Genomic DNA, 22143 nt, shown 5'->3' on the forward strand with positions numbered 1-22143 from the left:
AGAGAGAGAGAGAGAGAGAGAGAAAACACTAGTGAGAATGGACACTTGGCGAGCAGTGTTTGCCGTTGGCTGAGGTCACCCCTAAAAACATTTACCTTTGTCATTACTGAGTCAAATTTGAAAGCTAAGCAACAACTCTAAAATATCACCTGCTATCTGTTAGTTATTCCACCGTGTTAACGGCATACACGTAGAGTACATTCTCTCCGTTAGCAGGGTTGTATGCGTGTGTTGCTCTCAGTTACAAATTCACAGGGGTTTAAGCTTTAGTATTATGATCCTCCAGATAATCTCTCACACACGCACGCAAGCACGCACACACGCGCTCACGCACGCACGCACACACGGCTCCTCTTTCAGATACATTCTTGAACCCTCCAGTCGCTCTGACAAGCATTTGGTGAATAACCACTTCATCTAAAAGCTTTTTTTTTTATCATCAAGCTCACTTTGATTTCATATAAATAGTTTATTAGTATCAGTAACATGACAGGAGGGTTGTAATCTCCCTCCATTCTTTATGCAGATAACATACCAGAAATACAAACAGCAATAGAAAATGAGCTATAAAAATAAGAGGATATATCTTTGTGTGTCTGTGTGTGTGTGTGTGTGTGGGTGTGTGTTTTACTGAGGAAGAGTAAACCTTGAAGTACACAAACCTAATCCCCTCCACAGTTTCTAGAAAGGATTCCACCCAGTTTATAATTCCGGTTGCTGAGCGGTTTATGCTCTGGAGAAGAACAAGACGCAGACAATTAGTCTTTCGATATCCCAGAATCCACCTCACTGATGCCAGTGTTCTGTGTTTTCAGCATCTAATTACTTCTTTTCTCCATCGAGGAATCCCAGCAGGAAACCATCGGCCTCTTTCATGTTCTGGCCTTTTGCTGCTCTCAGTGTTTGTAAAATGATAAATTACAGTTGGTTGGAGGTCAATATGAGTCGATTAGGCTCCCAAAGGTTAAATACCCTCCATCAAACCTTTGACAGTCACTTGATGGCAGGTGGTGTGGTGGAGATGTAGGAGGCTGAAGGTGCTCGTCCTCTGGCTCAGGACGTCCTCTTTTCCTTGTCCTCCATCTCTCCATGTCTCTTCACCTGATGCCTGTTGGGAGAAGAGTCGAGTAAAGGTGAGGTAAGACTGAGCTGCATCTCATGCCCCTTATTTGATCGCTCCTCCACTTCTCGGTCGTCGGCTGAACCGGAAGTTGTTCTGTCCCTCCTCGTTGAAGGCCGTCCCGAAGCTCTTATTTCTGACCCGAGAAGCGAGCATCGAGGAGGGATCCTCGAGAAGCTATAGTTGAGGACACACGAGAGCAGCCTTCCCGGAAGCCGTGCAACTGAAGGAGTTGCTCACTCCGCCCAAACAGCTGACGGGTTTTTGTGATGCTTTCAGAGGAAAAGGCGTCTCATTTCTCTAAAACACATTGGCTAGGCCCCTCTCTCCTCGCATGATTTCCTCACGTCTATCCCCTACCTCCTCGGTGGGAGGGACTAAGACGCGAGGAAGTGAGGCAAGTGGGGGAGTCGAGGTGGCAATTTTAACGACGTAAGATGCACCTCAACATGTTTCCTTTTTGTTTCCTTTTTGTATGCAAACTAAATATGTATGCTGTTTCATTCAAAACATTTTTTGTTAAGTGTAACTTTAACTTGTAAACTTCTTGGTTATGAGAGGGACTGTTTCTTCTGATAAAAACAGAAGCTACCGGTTTTATTATGATGCTCAAGCCCCACTCAATTTCTGCCTTTCTTTCTTTCATAATGTATTTACTCATTGGTTTATTTAACAATATTAATAAACACTGCTGTAAATGCATCACTTCATGGACAGATATTACAGAGTCACACTATTAAAAAAATACAGAATATATTAAATAATGATAATTGTGAGCCCCTCACTTTACACATTAATGCTCAACAGTGAACAGGCACTGAATGCCAATCCATTGACTTGCAACATTTCCATTTACTCACTTGCTGTATGCAAAACATTGCTTTCTAGATATTTGTAATTTCATGCAGTTGGAATGGGTGAAAAATCTAAAATATAAGTAAGGGTTGGTGTCACTATTATTGTACCTCCGACTGATCTTTACACTGGCTCATTTAGTGTTTTGTGGTTTATTAGACTGATTTGATGTTCTTTGTGTAATGAGATAATAAAGTGATCAATCTACTGAGTACTCTGAACAAGAGGCACAACACACACGTATTTACAGTCATCTCTTCCTGACTCTCTATTTGTTTAATCCTGTGCTGCTGTAGCCTTGACGTTAATCTGAGGGCATTCAATTCAGGCTTGTGTCATGTTCATTGACACCGAACTGTTTCTACATCCGACCTAGTAAAAGTGCTGTTGTGACATTCATGTATAAGATTTGACGGACACATTTTTGTCCTGGGGATCAGGATTTTCAGCTACTGACAACGATACACAGAATACAATTCATAAATCCCTCTACATGCAGCTCAGTTTTAATACATGTTGAAACTGGGAATTTATCAATTGCGCTGTCAGAGTTTGGCTCTAGTTCAGGAGAAAGATTTGGATAATCATGGGCAGGGTTTGGTGTGCGTGTATGTGTGTGTGTGTGTGTGTGTGTGTGTGTTGACCTGAGGGAGGACTAAGTCAAGGAGAGTGGAAAAACAGCAAATACCTCAGATCTCTTATCAGCTCTTTTGATGTCAGTAGACACATTCAGACAAGAGCAGGCTTCACATCAGAAATGAGCCAATGAGGTATTAGATGCACGGACGGATGGACGGACGGACAGACAGAAAGACAGACACGTATTCTCACCATTTTCTGTGTCTGAGTTTGGGCTGATGTGCCGTTTGTTGGTGCATATGCACTCCAAGTGATCCTCCAGCCTCACCTGCACCTCCCTCAGCTTGGGTCGCCGTCGCACATACTCCACCTTAGCCACCTGGAGATAGGGAGAGAGAGAGAGAACTTAAAACTTAAAATCAATAAAGTAGTCAAAATGTAGCGTTTGCTAAACCCTCTCCCCAACAGCAATCGCCCAATCATGGCTTAGCAACCATGACTAGCCACAGCACGCCTGTCAGGCTTGGGATTTAAGTTTTCTTTAAGTTTAAAGAGACATGTCTTTTTATTTTGTAGCCTTTCCAAAAACAAAAAAAAAGTGTAAGAATGGAGTTTGTTGATTGTTAAAAACTCGGAAAAAATAACTAAAGAAGCACATTTCAAATTGAATACAAGTGTAAACAAGTACTACAGACATAATGCCCTTCTTTAGCTTCTACCGGTAATTCACAAATGCCAGCCGTGTCTCTACTGGGGCTGTGTAAACACACAGGTGTGTCTGCTCTTGTTTGGACTGCCAGGAGAAGTGATTTCACCGACACTAAGTGAAGCATTTTTTGTCTTGCGTCAACTCACATCACAGTTGCTGCTGTCGCTGAATGTCTGAGCCTGGTTACAGTAACATACACACCCAGATATACAGTATAAAAAGAAATCCATGAACATATGCATCAACATGTAAACATACAATAACAAAGACACACAGATACACTACATGTACATGTGGATGCTCACATCCCAGGCAAGAAGCCAATTGAGTGGAGCTCCAGGTCTAATTGCACAAGCATCTTTGCTTCAAGTCTGAACAGACTCAAAAAGCGCTGAACATGGACTTTATAACAGTTACTGTCAGGAGGTTCAGCTGAGGTGAGGATCTGTGCTGCTAAAGCATCAATTAGGCAAGGACTTACCTTCCATGACCGGGAAAAGAGTGAGCCCTAACAAACACAAAATGTGTTTTATATACTACTAATTTGCTTTGCAAAGTAGTTTTGGCGGAAGATGGATGGACACCCCAAACAGATAATTGGGTTGGTGTCTCGGAGCCTTAAGATAACCAGATACTGTTTCATATTGTTCAGCCCTGTATACTGCAACAGACAGACATGACCGTCTTATCTAACATTACCATTCAAATGTAAATCATGCTTTAGATGCCATACTGTTAAAGAATAAACATATTGACAGTGAACAGTTTGATGATACATTTGTATCATTGTATTATCCTACAATGATACTTTCCCACAAAGCGTTTTTGCTATGGCAAATTTGTTGAATACCTACATAACCTTTAGCGCATTAGATTGCAAAAATAGCCATGGTGGTGATGGTAAGGGGGTTCCCTTCAACACCCCCATCACTGCCAAAACCAAGCCAATTCCCCTGTTGATCACCTGGTCCAGCTTAACTACATCCTTAAACCTGAACTCCTTCATTTCAGGCACCACCTTTTTTCCAAAACAGAAGGGTCAATCCATTATTTTCCAGCAGTATACAACAACCTGACTAAAATGTTCTGACTGTCATCCCCCATTACAGATTGATATGAAAGTGGAAATTAGAGCCCCATCAATATCGTAAGGCCTATATTATTGGCCAATAATAGGCATTTCCCAAACTATCAAAGTCGGCATGTATAATGGCCATTAAAGAAGCAAATATATATACATTTCTTTTTTAAATATTCAGTAATCACAATCATTTATAATGACAAATAAATTATCTGATAAAGGAATATTTACAAAATAAAAACGGACTGTCATTCATGTTATGAGTGATGGCGTTGCATAGTTTGTCCACCAGAGGGCTTTTTAAAACGTCCCTGTTGGCAACACTGTTTCATATCTTAAGTTTTAAATTTTATACATTTAATTTATCCGAACTTTATTATATTTTGATGTTCCTCTGTTCTGTTGTGACAAAAGAAATTCCCATTTTTTTTCCAGTGACAACTCAAATAACTTCAAATAACTAATGCTAGGAAATTTGTTTATGTTTTGTTACGCGTTTTTGAATTTTTTGTTTTTGTATATCGGCCGATATATTGGAATAGCAAATATTTGTATTGGCTTTAACAATCCTTTATCGGTCTGCCTCCAGTGGAAATCTTTCCTTCTCCATCTCTTTGCCTAACACATGAACACACCACCTTACCCTAAGCCCTGCCATTTCCCCTCTGGCTGTGTGCGAGTGCATTTTGCACTTGTGACAGTTTACCCTCTGAACGCTGGATCTCAGCACATGTGTGAGTGACTTTATTTTTGATTTCCTCTGTAAGCAGACAAAGGATGAGTCCTTTCATCTCAGACTGGGTACAAGCAGGCCAAAAGCACAGAGAATCAAACTTGCCCTCTCCTTTCTTACACAACTTTTTTCCTTCTCGACCTCTGGCAACACAATAATACCTTAATTTGTTCATTTATCACTCTTCTTTTCTTTTTTTCACGCGCTCAATCTCAGCTCCCACTTTTTAATCTTATCAGTGATTTACCTTTTTATCTTTACATGCATGCACAGTTTGTTAATTTAACATTGGTGACACACTTACACCCATACACCATATAGATAAGCAGTCATCAGCACAGCACTATATACACACACACACACACACTAGGGGTGCACAATTTAAAATAAAATCTAAAATTTTACTTAATCCTGTTCTACAAACTAAATAAAAATTATCTTAGTTTGGTTCAAATCCTTGAAAATATCCTTTTTACAACAATTTCAGTATTCTTTAATATTTTTCAATCAAAATGAGAATCATACAAAAATAGCCCTCCCTTCCTAAATCTTGAATCATATGACAATCACAATAACGAAATCACAAATAAATATTTCCTCATAGTGTGCACTGTGAATCCATTGGGGTTTACAGAGCTTATTTCCAGCTTTGGCAGATAACATAAGGAAGCTATTATGTTCATGAACTAACAAACACAAACACACACACACACACACACACACACACACACAAACACACACAGTAGAAACATGTTCTTGTTTTGTACCTTGACTGTGCGGTGGTGCTTGCGAGCAGCCTGGCATCTCATGTTGCTGGTGTTGCAGCAGCCGGTGCAGCGCCTCACCTCGACGCAGGGCGGCCAGATGATGAAGTTGGCCGAGGTGGGATCCACCTGGCTCCTCGGGATCTCATAGATCGCTGTCCGCACCTTACACACCGCCGGCAAGGCCTCTTCCACCACTGGGGGGAACAAAAAGATCAAAGGATTGCATTATCACTTTTAACCACACATTTCATCAGATTTCCTGGTATGATTTCTGCTATGATACTGTATGTATCAATTGAAAGATTAAACTGTCTTCATTTTGGTCATTGTGGTCATTTGGAAAAACTAGTACAGTGCCCATTGAAAATGTTCCTGTTTGGAACGAGCGAGTGCTTGGCCTGTGGTACAGCTGCTCGAAGCTTTCTCCAAATCCAAATCGTACCCCACAATTACTTACTTTCTGAAGGACCCCAAACCACCTAATGTGCAATTCCACCGTTTAGCCTACCACTGACTTACAGTATACTTCTACATTAGAGGAAGACATTGTAAAAGAGAACAAAGCCAATTCAGAATTTAATCACAAAATATCACAATTCAAATGTGGAATAATCAGACAGTAGCCTCATGGACTCATGGCGGTGCGTTTCCCACTCCAGATGCGTTATGAGAGCTAATTAGTCTGCGTTAATCAACCACAAGAAACAGACTCTTTAAGTGTGAGTGGAGAGAGAGAGAGAGAGAGAGAGAGAGAGAGAGAGAGAGAGAGAGAGAGAGAGAGAGAGAGAGAGAGAGAGAGAGAGAGACAAGGGGCAAAAACATTTTCGTCAATGATATTGCATGTTGAAATAACCCCAGTCATTTCCATATATTTAGAGGCTTGTCGGTTAACGTTGTTAAAGTGTGGATTTGATTTACAGCATTATATTGCAGGCGGTAATGTTATTAGTATAAAAGTTAGCAGTACGCTACATTTGTTCCCCCTAGAGGTTGGAAGCGGAATTGTCCATTACACTACACTATGCAAGTTTGCCTGTTCGGGTAGCGGATCTGTAGTTTGAATGAGACACTACAGCAGCAGTAATGGACCATTCTGCTTCCAACCTGTAGGGGGACCGAAGCAGGAAAAGTGCTTTAGTGTTGATTTAAATAACCGGACCCAGGGTGAGTCTGATGAAAACTGATGCCTCCAGACGGTAAACTCCATGATGGGCTGCATTGCACAGCGCTGTGAAGAAAGCTATGAGATATTTAGTGTTGGCAAACGGCTCTTTATTGAGCTTTCCTCTTAGCGCTTTGCCATCGCAAAAAAAACAAAACCTCTTTTATTCCATATATCTAGAATTTAGCCACTGTGTGGCTAAATTCTAGATGGCTGTGTGGCAGTTTCTGAGACCTTGAAGGTGTGTGTGTGTGTGTGTGTGTGTCTCACCAGTGCTCCTCTTGCTTCTGGTGTGTGTGTGTGCTTTCTTCAGGTCGGGGACACTGTGAGAGAAGTCCTTGTGGTAGCTGTGTTTGGTCTCCTCGATCACCTCGTTCTCTAGATGAAGACAAAACAATACACACACATTCAGATGTCACAAACACTCACTGTTAACACCATTCAGAAATATTCCCAGATTCCTGCAAAACACACACACAAACACACACACACACACTTTTGAAGGATAAAACACACATACAATGTTCTTCTGGCTGTTTTCTCATGAGACTGGATTGTTCTTGTGTACAGCATGAAATGTGGTACTAAAAAAAAAAAAGTCACCAAGTACATGAGAATCGTTTCCAAGATCCCTTACTAAAAAGCAATGTGGTAGTCGAGGCAAAGAAGGAAATAGCTGGTTATCAGACATCTTGATGACGGACCAACTGACTGATCACACGAAAACTCACCGCGAAGTGAAAGGAGTAGAATGTTTACATACTGTAGCAAGACATCTTTATCAAGTCTCTCCTGATCAGAACACAAGCTTACCCAGGTTATTTTAACTGGGTTATGATGTTTACATCTGTCTACAGGTTAATCAGTTCTCTGCATGTAAATGGAGCCAGCGAGAAAGCGTGTAATCCACTACATTTTAAATCTAATTCACATAAAGAAACGGATACACACACACACACACACACACACACACACACACACTACATCAAGAGTTCACTCTGAGGTCAGAACTCTGCAGCAGAGAAAATACTGTTTTGTTCAGACAGAAAAGAAAACACTTTATAAAAGCAAGGACATTCACCTACAAAGGTGACAAAGTCACAAGCCAAACTGACCTTCTTTCTGAATGCTAGTTTAGATGACTGAGCTGTTATGCAAGTATGACACCTTTTTGTTTATCCATGTGGTTGGACGTTGTCTTTTTACATTTGACCAAGGTTTGCTTGAAAAGTCAGTGTCAGAAGGTGGCATTTGAGTGTGAAAGTGGAATGAAAAGCCATTCCCTCTTCATTAAGAGTGGCAAGATAATCGATTGCATCCGTTCAAACAATCTCTCCTACAAAGCATTCACAGTATGGCCCTTAATAAAAAATGACAGAAATAGCTGTGTTGTGATTAAGGAGAGGTTGAGACAGATGTTCAAACGCTCCATACCCTCTCATCTCTGCACAGCCGACCAATCACAGCGCAAATGTCGGAATGAGTAATTCCGAAAGTTACAGAAATTGTTAGGAGTCTGATGTGAGGGGGTAAGGGGATTTTGAAGCTATTTGACTATCTGACGAGCATTATTAACGATGTATACTCCTGACTCAATACTTGACTCTGTACTCAGATATGTGTACTGCTATTCTAGAGGAATACTGATCTGAGTCCAGTTTATCTCTCATTCATAGTGTTGTGTGACCTGGCCATTTACTGTCATCAAGGCCAGTTCTCAAGATAGTATTTGTATTAATCCAGGATTTTGAGGTTACACCAGTGAGATTTAATAACAGAAAAACTGCTGTTAGATGTAACACACTTTCATTCTTAATATATTGGTACGTAGCAGTGTGAACTTTACATTATAAAATGTTATTGCCCCCAAGAAGAAGTTTGTCTTGCAGCCAAGTGAAGCACCAAACTAGACCTGAGCTGAAAAGGCCAGTGTTATGTATCTGTCTGTGTGTCTGTGTGTCTGTGTGTGTCTGTGTTAAGATGCTCACAGACAAAGTGTTCACAGATCCATCAAACCATGTCATCACTGCCAAACCACAGGATCTCCACAGACTTGTTCAGAGGCAACACATTCTGTGTTACATTTGTGTGTGTATTGTGGACTTGTGTGTGTGTGTGTGTGTGTGTGTGTGTGTCTGTAGCGAGGGGTTAAAAAAAAGATTAACTGGAAATTAGCATAAAAGATGTCTGAGCAAGGCTATTTTAATCTGATTCTGAATAACCTCACACGTCTTTGTGTGTTTGTGTGCACCAGTCACGCACACACGCCCATCTATATTCACAATGTGTTTCTAAAACACAGAGTCCACCTTCGACATCTCTCTCTCTTTCTGTCTGTGGCGGTCTCGCTCTCTCGCCCTGACACGCAGGAATTTGAGCATGAATTATACATAGCAACGCAGCAGCCTTCCAGCGAGCCCTTCTCTCAAACCAATAATGGGCATCGTGACAACAGCATAATGAAGTGAGCCACTTGACCCCCACCGAGCCAGGGAGCCGTCACACTCGGCATTTGCATCTCAATGATGCCAGGATTAATGGTGGCACCGCTCGCAGCAGAGGACACTAAAAAATGAATCAAATGTTTTTCACAGGCAACGTGAAGTTCAGAGCAGAAGAGAGTTTGTGAGGCAGGAATGTAGAGTCTGCTCGGGGCGTGAAAGCAATAAACCCTGTTTAATGCAACAGTTATTTCCTCCTGTCTCACCTCACTGATTCAGTCTGTTCTGATTTATCACCTGGATAATGAGAACAGGCATCTACTGTGTTTATTGAAGGTGAATATTGCTTTTGTTCAGAGATGTAGCTAATTTACTTTACTTACGTAATGTCGGGGCTTTAAAAGAACAAAAAGAAATATTTTTACAAATTGCAGTTGCAGTTGGAACTTCAGCTAAGACAGATTCCACACAGACAAAAGAAAGAGAAGTCACGATAAAGTTTTTAAAAGGGGGATCATTCCCTGGTGGGGAGACTTGGATTTCCTCCTATCCGTTCCAGGTGTTTGACAGGAGACAAATGTAGTGTGTTGGCTACATAAATTTGGAAACTGTTACTTATTGTTTTGTGGAAGTTGATTTTGAAACTTTAAGGAAATGAATGTCAATGAAGGGCTTTCTGCACCAGCAGGACGATTGGTAACAGAAGGCCAACCAAGAACATCCGCATAAACTAAGAGTGTTGCATTGTCTTCTCCTTAACAGAGGTGGCGCTAATGAGCAAATGCTAACGACTTTGCTATTTCTACCGACTAGAAGAAGGAAAAAGGTAAACAAAGGCAGAACTGTCAGCAGAATCAATGCTTCAATTTGATTCAATGACCTACTTGGTTGGCTCAAGCTTTCCTTCACCATAAAGAGCTCATCTTAACCCAGTAGGTTTACAGGAGACTTGCAGTCGCTCTGAGAGTCCTGGCATCCGGTTGCTTTCGAGCTTTGTCACTCACCGCTGAAAAAAATAAGAGTGCTGGGCGCCCTCTGGACGCACACTCAAAATCTTGGCGCGCCACCGAGATCTACGTCATTTTGATGGCACATTGGCACACGTAAGCTTGGATGCGTCAACTGTAAATTGGCCTTTGTCATTATTGTGGGTTGAGCAACTGTCCCTGCATTAGACCCTCTATGCCTGGTCAATGCTCTCTTTATTAAAAAAAAAAACACCTGCTCTGCTGTTTCCCAATAAAAACATTTAGTCTACCAGCTGGCGATTAGATAACCCTGGTGACATAGGGTAACTGTAACAACACCACTTGAAGCGCCTCCAAAGCCACAGCAGACCATACAGGTTGAGTTGGACTTAACATGACTAATCAAATGATTTTGATGTGTAAATTGGTAGAATGCCCTCTAAACAAACACTGTTCTTTACGCATCACCTCAGAATCCTACTTTTGGTAGTGGCTGATAATCACAAAGTTAACTCCGTCTCAGAGTTCATGCAGGGTGTAAAGAACAAGACTGTCCGCTGGTCTCCTAGCAACATCCAGGGAGGCATTCCAGTAATAAGACAAGAGGACAGCATCCGGTTACTGTGCACTGAACCAGATGCAACTAATACCTCATTTTAGAGTAGCTTATTTCCAGGCGCGGACAGGGAGGGAAGCAGCAGCCCTGACTGGCACACAGGCATTCCTCTGGTGGCTGTACTTTGTCAGCTGTACTCTGTGTTGTTAGGACCCACCAAATGCAAACAAAAAAAAAGAAAAAAAAGAAAAGAAAGATGGCTAACACTACTAACTTCAGAGGTTCACATGCCTTTGAGCCTCATAATTAACAATCATTTATTTTTATGGGCAGGTATATGTGCATCATTATGCTCATATCATAAAGGTAAAAAACGTAAAAGATTTTGCTGAATAGCCTCCTTTTGCTGTAAACCTCACTGATCCTGTTTGTGGGAGTGAGGGAGTTGTATAATAATGAAGCGCTTTACCTACGGAGTCAATCTCTAGCAGCCGCTGGAGGTCACTAATGCTACGGATCTCGCTGTGGGAGAGCCGCTCCAACAGCTCCCGGGGGAGAGGAGACTCCTGTGGGAAGAAAATCAGTCGGTGAGCCGCTTTATTGGGAATGGAGACACAGAGCTCCACAGAATCAAGCAAGCATCACTGCAAGCATATATATCTGCAAACTCAATGCCAGACAACTTTTTGCACTTTAAAAAAGACAGCATTAATGCATTTCTGCGCCAAAAAAAAAGGAAACTTCTGTGCGCAAATTACGCATTGTGAATTGCATGTGTTGCTGTGCCGAAGTTATCGTCGGCTTACCTCAGCGGCGGTACGTAACAGGCAGAGGCAGCCGGCGAGGAGGTGGTATACCGCAGCTCTCATCTCCTCTTAGATCCGCTGCATAGGCACCAGGACGAGGCAAAAGTCCAATGCAGGAGCCGGGCTGTCGCTCCCTGTTCTCGGGAGCCCAGAAACATCCCTCGGGAGAACTGGCCACCACCACGACCTCAAGGAAAGAGCGGGCCAAGCGCGTCTAAAACTTAAGATGATGCTTAAACTCCCGAATGAAATGCTGTTAAGAATTGTTATTAAAAATGGAGCCAAGCTTGTTCTGCTCCTGGCATTCAGTGTAAATCACTGCAGGTGAGGTTGGAGCTGATGGCCGTGAAGCATGGTTAAGTCCGAGCTGCAGGGGAAAAGCTCACAGTGGCACAGCCTTTTGTCCAGAAGTTTGAAGCATCAACGTTGATCAAACAATCACACCTAATTGAGGTCAAATTTGTTCAGCAGGTCTTCGTTTTTGGCATTACAGAACCGGAGTCGAATGGAAATAGGAAACTCTTTCTTTTGCATTTACACATCCAACAATATCCATCACTTTATCCTCAGTGTAATGCGGTCAAAATCACACGTTTGTGCATCCTGCGGCGGTTGAGCATCGCGGCCCTTTCTGTGAAATACAACAATGTGCATTATCTTTTAAATGGAACATTTCCAGAAATAGCCAGTTCTGTCCTGAGCACGAGAAGGAACATTAAAATGTCACCAACGAACGAAACGAAACTCTCCGCCCTGCAGCTCAGAGGAGCTTGATGTCCGCTCCCAGCGGTCCTGTGATCTCCAGGGTGAATGAAGTCGGGATGCTTTCAGTCACAGGATATAGCCGTGCGCGTCCCCGTGGCACCAAACTGAGAGCGCGCTTTGTGTAGAGAATATTGTAGCAGCGCTAACTCAGAGTAAACCGGCCACTTTACAATTAAAGCAAATTTTAGCCAATATAACTAACATTTGTTGAGACTGTTGCTTTGATGTGTTATATGTAGCTATCTAGATTGTGTGATAATTAACCGTCTTTATGCAGGCACATTTTTAACCTTCTTAAAATCTTTTGTGAATCAGTTGCTCTGGGAGTCAATGGTCCCACCTTTCCCTCAAAATATCCTACTCACCAAACTCTTGCTGTGTGTGTGTGTGTGGGTGTGTGATCAGTGACTGTGTCAGTGTTTAATTGCTGTGTAATAAAGTTCATTAATAAGTGTCCAGACCCAAGACAGACTGTCCTTTTGTAAAGAGTTAACATGTTGGCCTGATGGTGGTACTATGTGCAAGGTTTCACCTGACTAGAATACGGCATTTAGAAAAGTTTCCCATGAAACATGCTAACAAGAATCTTTGGAAGAGCCTAATTTGACATTTATCTGACAACCGACCTCTTGTGGTATTGTAAATAAAGACTGTTCCTTCTCAGAAGCAAAGGTGGAAGTAGCGCAACATTGTTGTGCCATCCCAAAACCTGTTAGTGAAAAGTTGGGGGATGATGGTTGCAAGGATCTGGAGCCAGACACCACATCGACATCCTGGCTCCTGCCAACAATCAACGTTGATTTCTTTTAACCATGAACACGATCTTTCCCTAACTTTAATCAAGTAGGGTTAGTGGTCTAAACCTAACCAAACCTTAACAATAACATTGTTATCCAAATTATTTTTAACAGTAGCGGTTTTGGATTGATTGGATTTTGATTGCTGACAGTGGCACCAGATCAGAAAAATGAAATACATTTGTTAGTTTAGGGTTAGGGTTAGGGTAATGTCAAACTACTCATTTTGTTGACAGCAACCCTAAAGGTGCAATGTGATAGATTATTGTTCTTGAGGAAAGTTTTAAGAACACTTTTCCATTCATTTCCATCTATCCATCGCAACTGGGCAGGGTTGAAAGGGCTGGAACTCAGCCCACATTGTGCAAGAGGCAGGTTACACCCTGGACCGTTCACCAATCTGTTACAGGGAACAATCATCTTTGTATTGTACAGAAATGAATGGAAATCAATGGCAACATTTCAATCTAAAAAAGCAATGATATTCTTTGGATAGTTATAGTTAGTTTATAGTATGTGTGATTTGTGATTAATGAGTGTAAACATGCAACGCCTTTAATATGCATCTAACAGAGTCTGTGAGATGAGAAGCAGTTTGCATCCATTCCTTTGGGTTAGTAAATTGTTGAGGGAATGTAAAAGACTTTCCAGATCTAAAGCTTCGCAAAGCGGCACTGGAATCTGGAAATCCAGCCTCCAGCATTCAAACATGCACGTAGACATTTACTCTCCCTTTGTCGGTCTCACTTTCCCATGCAAAAACACACAGGTGCAAAGCAATTTACCCAATATCCCTCATCCCACCACACCAACTTCTAATCCTGCAGGGCCTGTGAGGACAAAGGAGAGAGAGACCAAGGGAGAAGAACAACGTCGGGAGGGAAAGCGTAGGAAAGATGGAAACTGGAAGAAAATGAGGGCAAAAATGGCAGAGATAAAGAGCTTGTTGATACCAAGATGAAGCCTATTTGGATGAAAGAAAACGACAGTGGGGTGAATGTGTGTGTCATGTAAAATGCAGGCTCTGTTGGACCAAACACACCACCAATTAAAGCCCATTTAGACTGACAGAGGCTAATACCATCAAAACAAAAATCCACCTCTGTGTCTCTCCTTCCATCTGCCCATGAATAGCTTCAGTGCACTGGACACACACACACACTCAAACTCACACTCACACACACAAAAGACCCGGAATGATGAGGGGGAAATGGCTCAGAACCAATTCAGATCTTGAATGGCGCCAATCGTGCCGTGACACTGTCACTTCCTTCTGACAGCAGCTATTCCTCGGATCATCCCACTCCTTCTGTTCCGTCTTCTTTCTTTTTTTTTCTCTTCCATTGCTGCTGTCTTTCTCTGGACCAGTCTTTCTCCCTGCCATCAGAAGCTCAAGTGTGCATGTTACAGACAGACAAGGAGAAACTTTAAGTTAAAAAAAAAGCCACTAGTAGTATTCACTTGAAAAACATACTTTTTGCTTCAAAGGCCTGGTCACACCTGAAAGGGGTTTTGCAAAGTATCTACTTCTAGAAGCTCGTTGACGCTTAACAGCCAGTGCTGATCAGTCATATTAGCTCCCCAAACGTCTTCATATTGCGGTTTCCTTCCCCCTTGGAATTTGGTATGGTAAGCTCACGCTCATAAGTTTCCATGTTCAAAAGACATACTGTATTTGTACCATCGACTGTCTCATAACTGTCAAGCAACATTCTGACTTTTGTGACTTTTTGCCTTTGTTTGTGAAAAAAGGAGACAATCTGAATTCTGATTCAAAAGCGTAAAGCGCTGACTAAGGTTATGCGGTCTCTTCCTTCTTTTTTTTTTCTACCACATAACTTAATGTGGATTAAAATGTTATAGTTTATTTATAACAACCCAGGGAAAAAGCTCGTTGTGCCACGGTTTATGTAACTTTCCAGTCCTTTTTTAGAGGAAAACTGACATGTGCCCCACATTGAGGTGACCTCGCTCAGAAGCACTTCAGCTGTGTTGGGTACGCTCAGTAAATTTCTGTCCTGTGGGAAAGGAGATAGCCACCAATGGGAATAAAGTAAGATGAAAATATAAGAGCTTTGTGGAGGAGGGTGTTTGGGAGATATCTGAAGCAACAGAAAAAGTGAGTGTTTACGTGACAGAGAGGCAGTAAAAGTTAATCCAGCAGGGGATAAAAACTTTTACGAGGAGGGTGGGGGTGAACGGCTACCCCCAAATTTATTCACAAAAATCAAGCACATGGTGGGAAAAAAACCTTTAAATACATTTTCCTCTTCTTCTCTCTTTAAACCAACCGACATGAATTATTAATTCCCTATCTGAAAAAAAAAGAAAAGAAAAAAAAAGTGGATTTCACCGGTAAACCGTTAAGAGTCCAATACTGGACACCTGCCAAAAGCTATTGTGCGACACATGAATGTTTGGTCATCTGCCAACTGGAGTCTTATCCTGGATTACCATCTCAAATATGCTGGCATTTACCTATATGTAATGCTACACCCCCCCCCCCCCACCCCAACAAACCACCCCGCCCGTCTGTTCATCACAGGCAGCACGGCTCTGAGAGAATGCTTTACTTAGGACTGTTTGGGAAAGTGGAAAACACAGGGCCCTTGTACTGCGTGAACTCATAGTCATGACAGAAAGCCAGCTTAACTGGAAAGGGCATACAGTAAGTGCTGGACCTCCCACCTAACTGAATCAGATTTTCTCTAAACTAGAGAACACTCAGAGAGCGCATACCTCCACAAGTACTGCACACATTTCTAGCTTTGTTACTTAAATAAAAGATAAATATTTAGAAGTGTGTATTATCGCATCTGGATCTTTCTTATTTCGGTCTGAAATATGCATGGTGGTAGATAATCATAGGGTCAAATCACGGGGTAGCTTTTTTTCATGAAAATCGTTTCCAACGTTATTTTATTAAACAAACTGAACATTGAATAAAAGGCAATAAAAGGCAACATAACGTCTGTAGCATCACTGACAGGGGCATCGACAGCAGACAGGAGGGCACAATGGCGCACGCCAGCTCGGATGCATTGACTGTAAATCGGCCTTTAGTCATAAGTGTGGGTTGAGTCTCAAAAAGACTATGATTCCTACAATGCAACTGTCTCTGCATTAGACCCTTCTAGGGCTGAGACTCTCAGCCAGCCGTGACAAGAAAAGAAACAGTAAACTAGTGACCTTCGACACCCACCACTGATATGCCTTTGCCAAAGCGTTGGTTTTACAGGGAAGATCTCAGGTGTGCATGTGTGTGTGAACGTGAAGCCTGGCCGTGTGATGCTGATAGAGTGCCCATGGTTAGTTAAGCTGCATTGGAAAAATATACACTAATAAACAGTAAACAGTAAAAAGTATTTTGTCCTTAATACCTTTATCACCACCTTAATAGCTAATACCTAATGTTACCCATACCACATTATAAGAGCACAGAGAAATATATAAATTGAAACAAATGAACCCCTCAATAACTAAACAAGGGAATGTTTGTACTATGGAAGGGACATATCTCTGCCTTCCTAGCTGAGCTTTAAGACAAAACATCACAGATACTGCAGAGTACTTCCTGTACTGTTGTAATCCGTCTGTGTTCACATGCTTGAGACAACGAGCTGCTTCAACGTGTCTGTCTAAGAAACAAGGCAACATGGCGATGGCGCTCTCACAGACTTATAAAACACTACTGTTTAAGGAGACCAATATTTCAAAGGACTTGTTAGGTTTAAGATAGACAATATTACAATTAATAATACATCTGATGGTTAACTGATACGTTTTTTACTGATACAGAGCTTTAAGCTCCACTTCAGATGCTTCAGTAGGACAAAGGAACACAGGCAAACTTTTCCATGACTTGAACCAAACTTGCTTTACAAGAGCAAAATAACGCCTGACACCAGGGGCCAAGCTGAGGCTCATCTCAAGTCTTAGAGTTTAACAAGCCCAATTGCATTTGGCGTTGTTGCGAAATTGTGATTCCCTCTATAAGCACTTCACAGGACCTTGCACTTTTACTAATCTAAACAACGCTGAGTGGGGTTTTGCTGGGAAATGAGGCATTTAAATGCAGCAGACACACTGTTCTGTCTTAAAGAACCTTAACAGAACCAACACCCAAGGAGAGAGATGTCACCGAGGTGGACCCCCTAATATGTCGCTGACGTTTATGCTACATGCATTTACACTATACAAAGCCATTGTTGTGAACATTGTCGAGTTTTAAGCACAACTAGACAGAGTAGCAGTAATCTAGTGCAGTATGTGAATTCCCAGTAGTAAACTGAACAGTAGTATCAGCCGTATCGAACGTAGCAGCGCTAGTGTCCATCTTCTTTTCCTCCCCTATTTGAACTTCTGATTGGAAAGTTGCGGTTTTGTTCCAGGACTGATCATATTTGGATGGTTAAGTGACGAGGCCTGCATTTGGCCTTCTCTTGTCAATGAGGGCCTTGTTCCCTTGAGCAAGGCACATTGGAGGTGCCCACTGGCAAACAAATCAGACTTCTGAGAAGCTTCCAGTTGTAAGTGTGTGGATGTGGAGCAGAACATAACTTTTTTAAACATCATGCTCAGCCACAGACCTGAATATTGAGTTTAGCTTCTTTTTTTCTTCGATTATGCTAATCATGTTAATTTAGGTTCAATGTGCAGGCTCACACTGGTTACTGACATCTGTGAGATTTTAGGAGTCAGCAGTACAATCGGTTATTTTATCACTAGTGATAGCATTGTTATTTTTTACCTCATTTTCAAATAGGGGGCAAAAAATCAGCATGTGATAATTGCAAACATTTATAAAATTATGTTTGGATTTGAATTGTCTTCTTGCGTGTCCTGAGGATGACCGTCTCCCACTTCCAGCCAGCTGCAGCAGAAGGTTAACACCTCTTCCCATTTCCTCTTCCTCCAATTCTATCACCTCTCCTTCCTATGTTTACCAATTGATTGATGGGATAAGGCGATGATCAACATAACCATGATCGACACAGCTGGGATCGAGCCACAAATAACAAAAAGAACAGAAAACACTCTTAATTGGATTGACAAGGCCTGTCCAGCTGACAGCTGTTAGGGAAATATGACTGCCGAGTGTGAAAACAGGCGCCGCTGGATCATTTGACCAGTGGAACATTTGATTCAAACGTTTGTCTGTTCACAATTGTTCAGCGTTTCAGTTGGGAGACTTTAATCTCCTGTGCGGAAATAATTGAGAGGCAGTGAGGGAGTTAATTGTGTTTTCCATTGATGAATCATCAGGAAGTGTTGGTGAACCCTGCTGACCACACACACACACACACACACACGCATGCACGCACACACACACACACACACACACACACACACACACACACAAAGACAGAGCAAATGCATAGCCTACATTAACAGACATACAAATGCGTTAAAATGCCGCACCCCTAGGTGCACACATTTTAACATCCTCAACACACTTATACACAGAAATTCCTTACACAGACCACACACATATACACTCGCAGAGACCGTATGCACATATGTACAGTATATGCATGCTCAAACACGAGCATGCAGATAAGCACAGATATCCGCTGTGGGTAAACCTCTCGCTCTCTCTCCTATCATTCTCTGTTGCTCCATTTCGCTGCCATTTCAAAAGATTAAGAGGCCAATTAGTAAAGCTCTCACGGCAGTTATTACCACGCTGGGAACTGGAGAGTGAAGAAATCCCCCTCTCTTCTCTTCCAAAAGAAGGATTTCTCCCTCATTGTCGCTAGGTTGAGAGCGAAGGATGTGGGGTGTATTTGGAGGGCTGCTGATGTGGTAATTTTGGCTAGGAAACAATGCTATGCTGTCTAAAGAGGGGTAATGGAGGGAAGTAGCGGAGGTAGTGTTTGTGTGTCTGTGGGTGTGTTCACTTGTGATACACACACACACACACACACAGTGGGGTGACATCATGGCATCACTCTGTAGGCCACGCCAGCTTCCAGATGAAGGAGGAAGCATCCTATAATCTCCAAATCTGGGGCCTGTTGCACGAAAGTAGAATGAAGATATCCAGGATGACTGAAAGAGCGCAGCTTGACTTAGAGTGATCCGCTTTCTTAAATAGACCATGGTAGGTATCGATCACAGATTTATTGATGCAGAAACGGAGGACAATGGAGGACACGTGGCATTAGTTTCACCCAATGAGCAGCAGCTTCTAATGGAAAGTAACGAGGAGGTGAAGCATATAATGTGCAGAAAGGGAAATATAGCTGTTATCAAACGGAGAGAAAAAGACCAACAGACTATAGCGGACTGAATGAATGCGTAAGGATTTACAAATATCTACTTTGCCTACTAGTCACTTAACATTTTTACAAAGTTGGCTCCACTGTGTTTATTTTGCTTTTAATATGCTTGTTTTATGTTTTGGCAAGCATTGTGCTGTTCCCTGTGTGATGAATGTACACTACATTATATACCCTCACTATAGGATTATTAGGAACACCATAATTATACTGTATTTGACCCTCTTTCCTGTTGTTATCCTTTATTAGAGAGCAACAAGAAAATGAAATTCATGAAATCATGAAAGTGTTGGTCTCTGACCAGTCTGCCATTAATGTCATCTGGGAATATAGCTGCATGGTCCCCTCTTAATCTCCAGACCGCGTCCTGTATAAACCTGAAGCTGCATAGACAACGGACACAGCGCTGCTCATCTCTATCTTTACAGAGAGGGTGGACACTGAAGCTGGCAGGCAGCCGGGTGGTGCTGCTAAGAAATTGCAATGCAAAACTATTGTCAGACCGGCCCTCGTGGCCTCCAAACACTACTGGCCTACCATCCACTCCAGGTCTGGGTGCCAGTGCAACCATTTTAACCATCTAAACAACTGTAATAGTAGTGTTTAAATAAAACTTGTGACAACAATAGTGAAAAGTAATGAATGTTAATACAAATAAAGCAGAACACATTCAGAAGACAACGGAATGACTGTTAAACACATTGATTTCAGATCAGAGCGGACGCTGATTAAACGCAAGACTCTAAGATTAATCTTAGCTGGAGCAGGCCGGCAGCAAAGAATAAATCTCCATGGTTACTTGGCTGGGTTTAATTCCACCTGCTTTCGTGCAACCAAATCAAACTTCTTGAATATAACTTGAATATCTCAGTTTAATCCCTTATCCTGGTTTTGTGCAACAGGCCCCAGGACAGCAGGACTGACAGACTGGAACTGAGAGCGAGGCTGTTGCTGTATTTGTATTGAAGTAAACGATTTTATAAGCATTTAGTCTGTCATATTTTGACATTTGTGATGAATAATTGTGTTCTGTCCTACTTAAACTGTTTACAACTCTTTTTACTTTGGTCCATAAAAATTTCTCACAATGACTTTTAACAGAGCAGACATGTTTTTGTTTTAAGTCAGACGGTTTTGAGTATGTTTTCGAATAATGTTTTCGATTTTCTGAAGTGAAATTCAAATGACAGTCCTGGAAGCAAAATTACGAATCCCACTATTGCCACGCCAAGACCCGCCCTATGTAGCAGCTTGATTGGTTGGGGTTAGGCATTTCACCACGAGTGGTTAAGGTTAGGATAGCTGATTGGTCAGGGGATAGGACCTGGACAAATGGGGTTACCTTACCTTGCATTCTAATGGAATCCTGGCCAATAAATGCTATTGAAGGGTCTTTGCGTGGCCATTGTGGGATTCGTAAAATGGCGTCCTTGAAGGCTACGGGTCAGGTATCCAATTTTTCATTAAATATTGATAAAGGTTTAGCACAAAATGTTTAACAACAAAGTTAGCGACTACCTGCAAAACATGGGGCATTCAGCAGCTAAGGTGACAGATTTTCTTTTCTTTCGGGAGAGAGAAAAACAGAGCTAAAAGAGTGAATTTTGGATATGACATCGGGTGGTCAGAAAAACTATGTAAAACGAACTATGTTGCTCAGTAATTGCTGAATGTGATAACTCTTAGCCAATAATGTGTTCCATTTGTACTCAGAAGTCAGAATTTTAAAGGTCAAAGTCGTAAACAGGCCTCCTGAACTTGGATTTCCAAGTTGGTAATCCAAAGCTCGAAATCCAACATGGCTGCTCCGTAATCAACAATAGGAAAACACGGTTTATTAGCACTTCTGTCTTGTTTGTGTCTCACTAAATCAGCCCTACACAAAGTTCTGTACATCTATCCGTGGACATGTAACAATGGATAACCTGCGAAGCGTTAACCCTACTGGGAATTCCAACTAAATGGAGCGCAGTCAACTCAGGTGTGACGTCTTTCCCAGCTCTGCCTTCTGAGTTTCAAAGAAAATGGAATGCAGTATAACATGTTCACCATTTAAACTTATGTAAATGATGAAGTTCTTTACAGCTTGTTTCTGCTGCCCCCCAAAAATCTGTTATTTCCAGTTAAATGAGATTCCACATTGTTGTTTAGCTCTCTAATACAGCAAATAATAACAACAAAAACTTCAAGAAAGATCTAATAACGCCTCCCCTGACAGGATGCTGACTTGCCCTAGCTGCTCTGTGTTCTCTGTTTGATCTGCCACAGAGATAGTGACAGGAGAACAGAATGAGATGTCAGCTTTGTGTGGGTCTGTCACCAACCTCATTTCCTCCGCTGATCCCCTGCCGCAGCTGTGGACACTGTAAATGTGTTAATAGATGTCAGAACAGTATTAGGCATGTGTGCATTCTGTTTTGCCAGATAGATAGATTGATAGATGTACAGAATATATGGTCTTTGGACAAAGACTATTGTGTTAAAGCTTTAGTGTGTATCTTTCTTTATATTTACAAACTTCCG

The 22143-nt window shown here is 41.8% G+C and overlaps 1 protein-coding gene across 1 annotated transcript; it reads right to left on the reverse strand.

Moving 5' to 3' along the window:
* Positions 1-449: 449 nt before the first annotated feature.
* On the reverse strand, positions 450-12610 carry LOC117961247 (platelet-derived growth factor subunit A-like). The gene is made up of 6 exons (XM_034899774.1): positions 11778-12610; positions 11441-11537; positions 7277-7384; positions 5845-6038; positions 2807-2933; positions 450-1108 (listed from the first exon to the last, which is right to left on the reverse strand). Exons 1-6 carry the CDS (start codon positions 11838-11840, stop codon positions 1098-1100), a joined length of 600 nt encoding a protein of 199 aa, XP_034755665.1. The 5' UTR covers positions 11841-12610; the 3' UTR covers positions 450-1097.
* Positions 12611-22143: the final 9533 nt, after the last annotated feature.

Source organism: Etheostoma cragini, chromosome 2, assembly GCF_013103735.1.
Source record: "Etheostoma cragini isolate CJK2018 chromosome 2, CSU_Ecrag_1.0, whole genome shotgun sequence".
NCBI lineage: Eukaryota > Metazoa > Chordata > Actinopteri > Perciformes > Percidae > Etheostoma > Etheostoma cragini.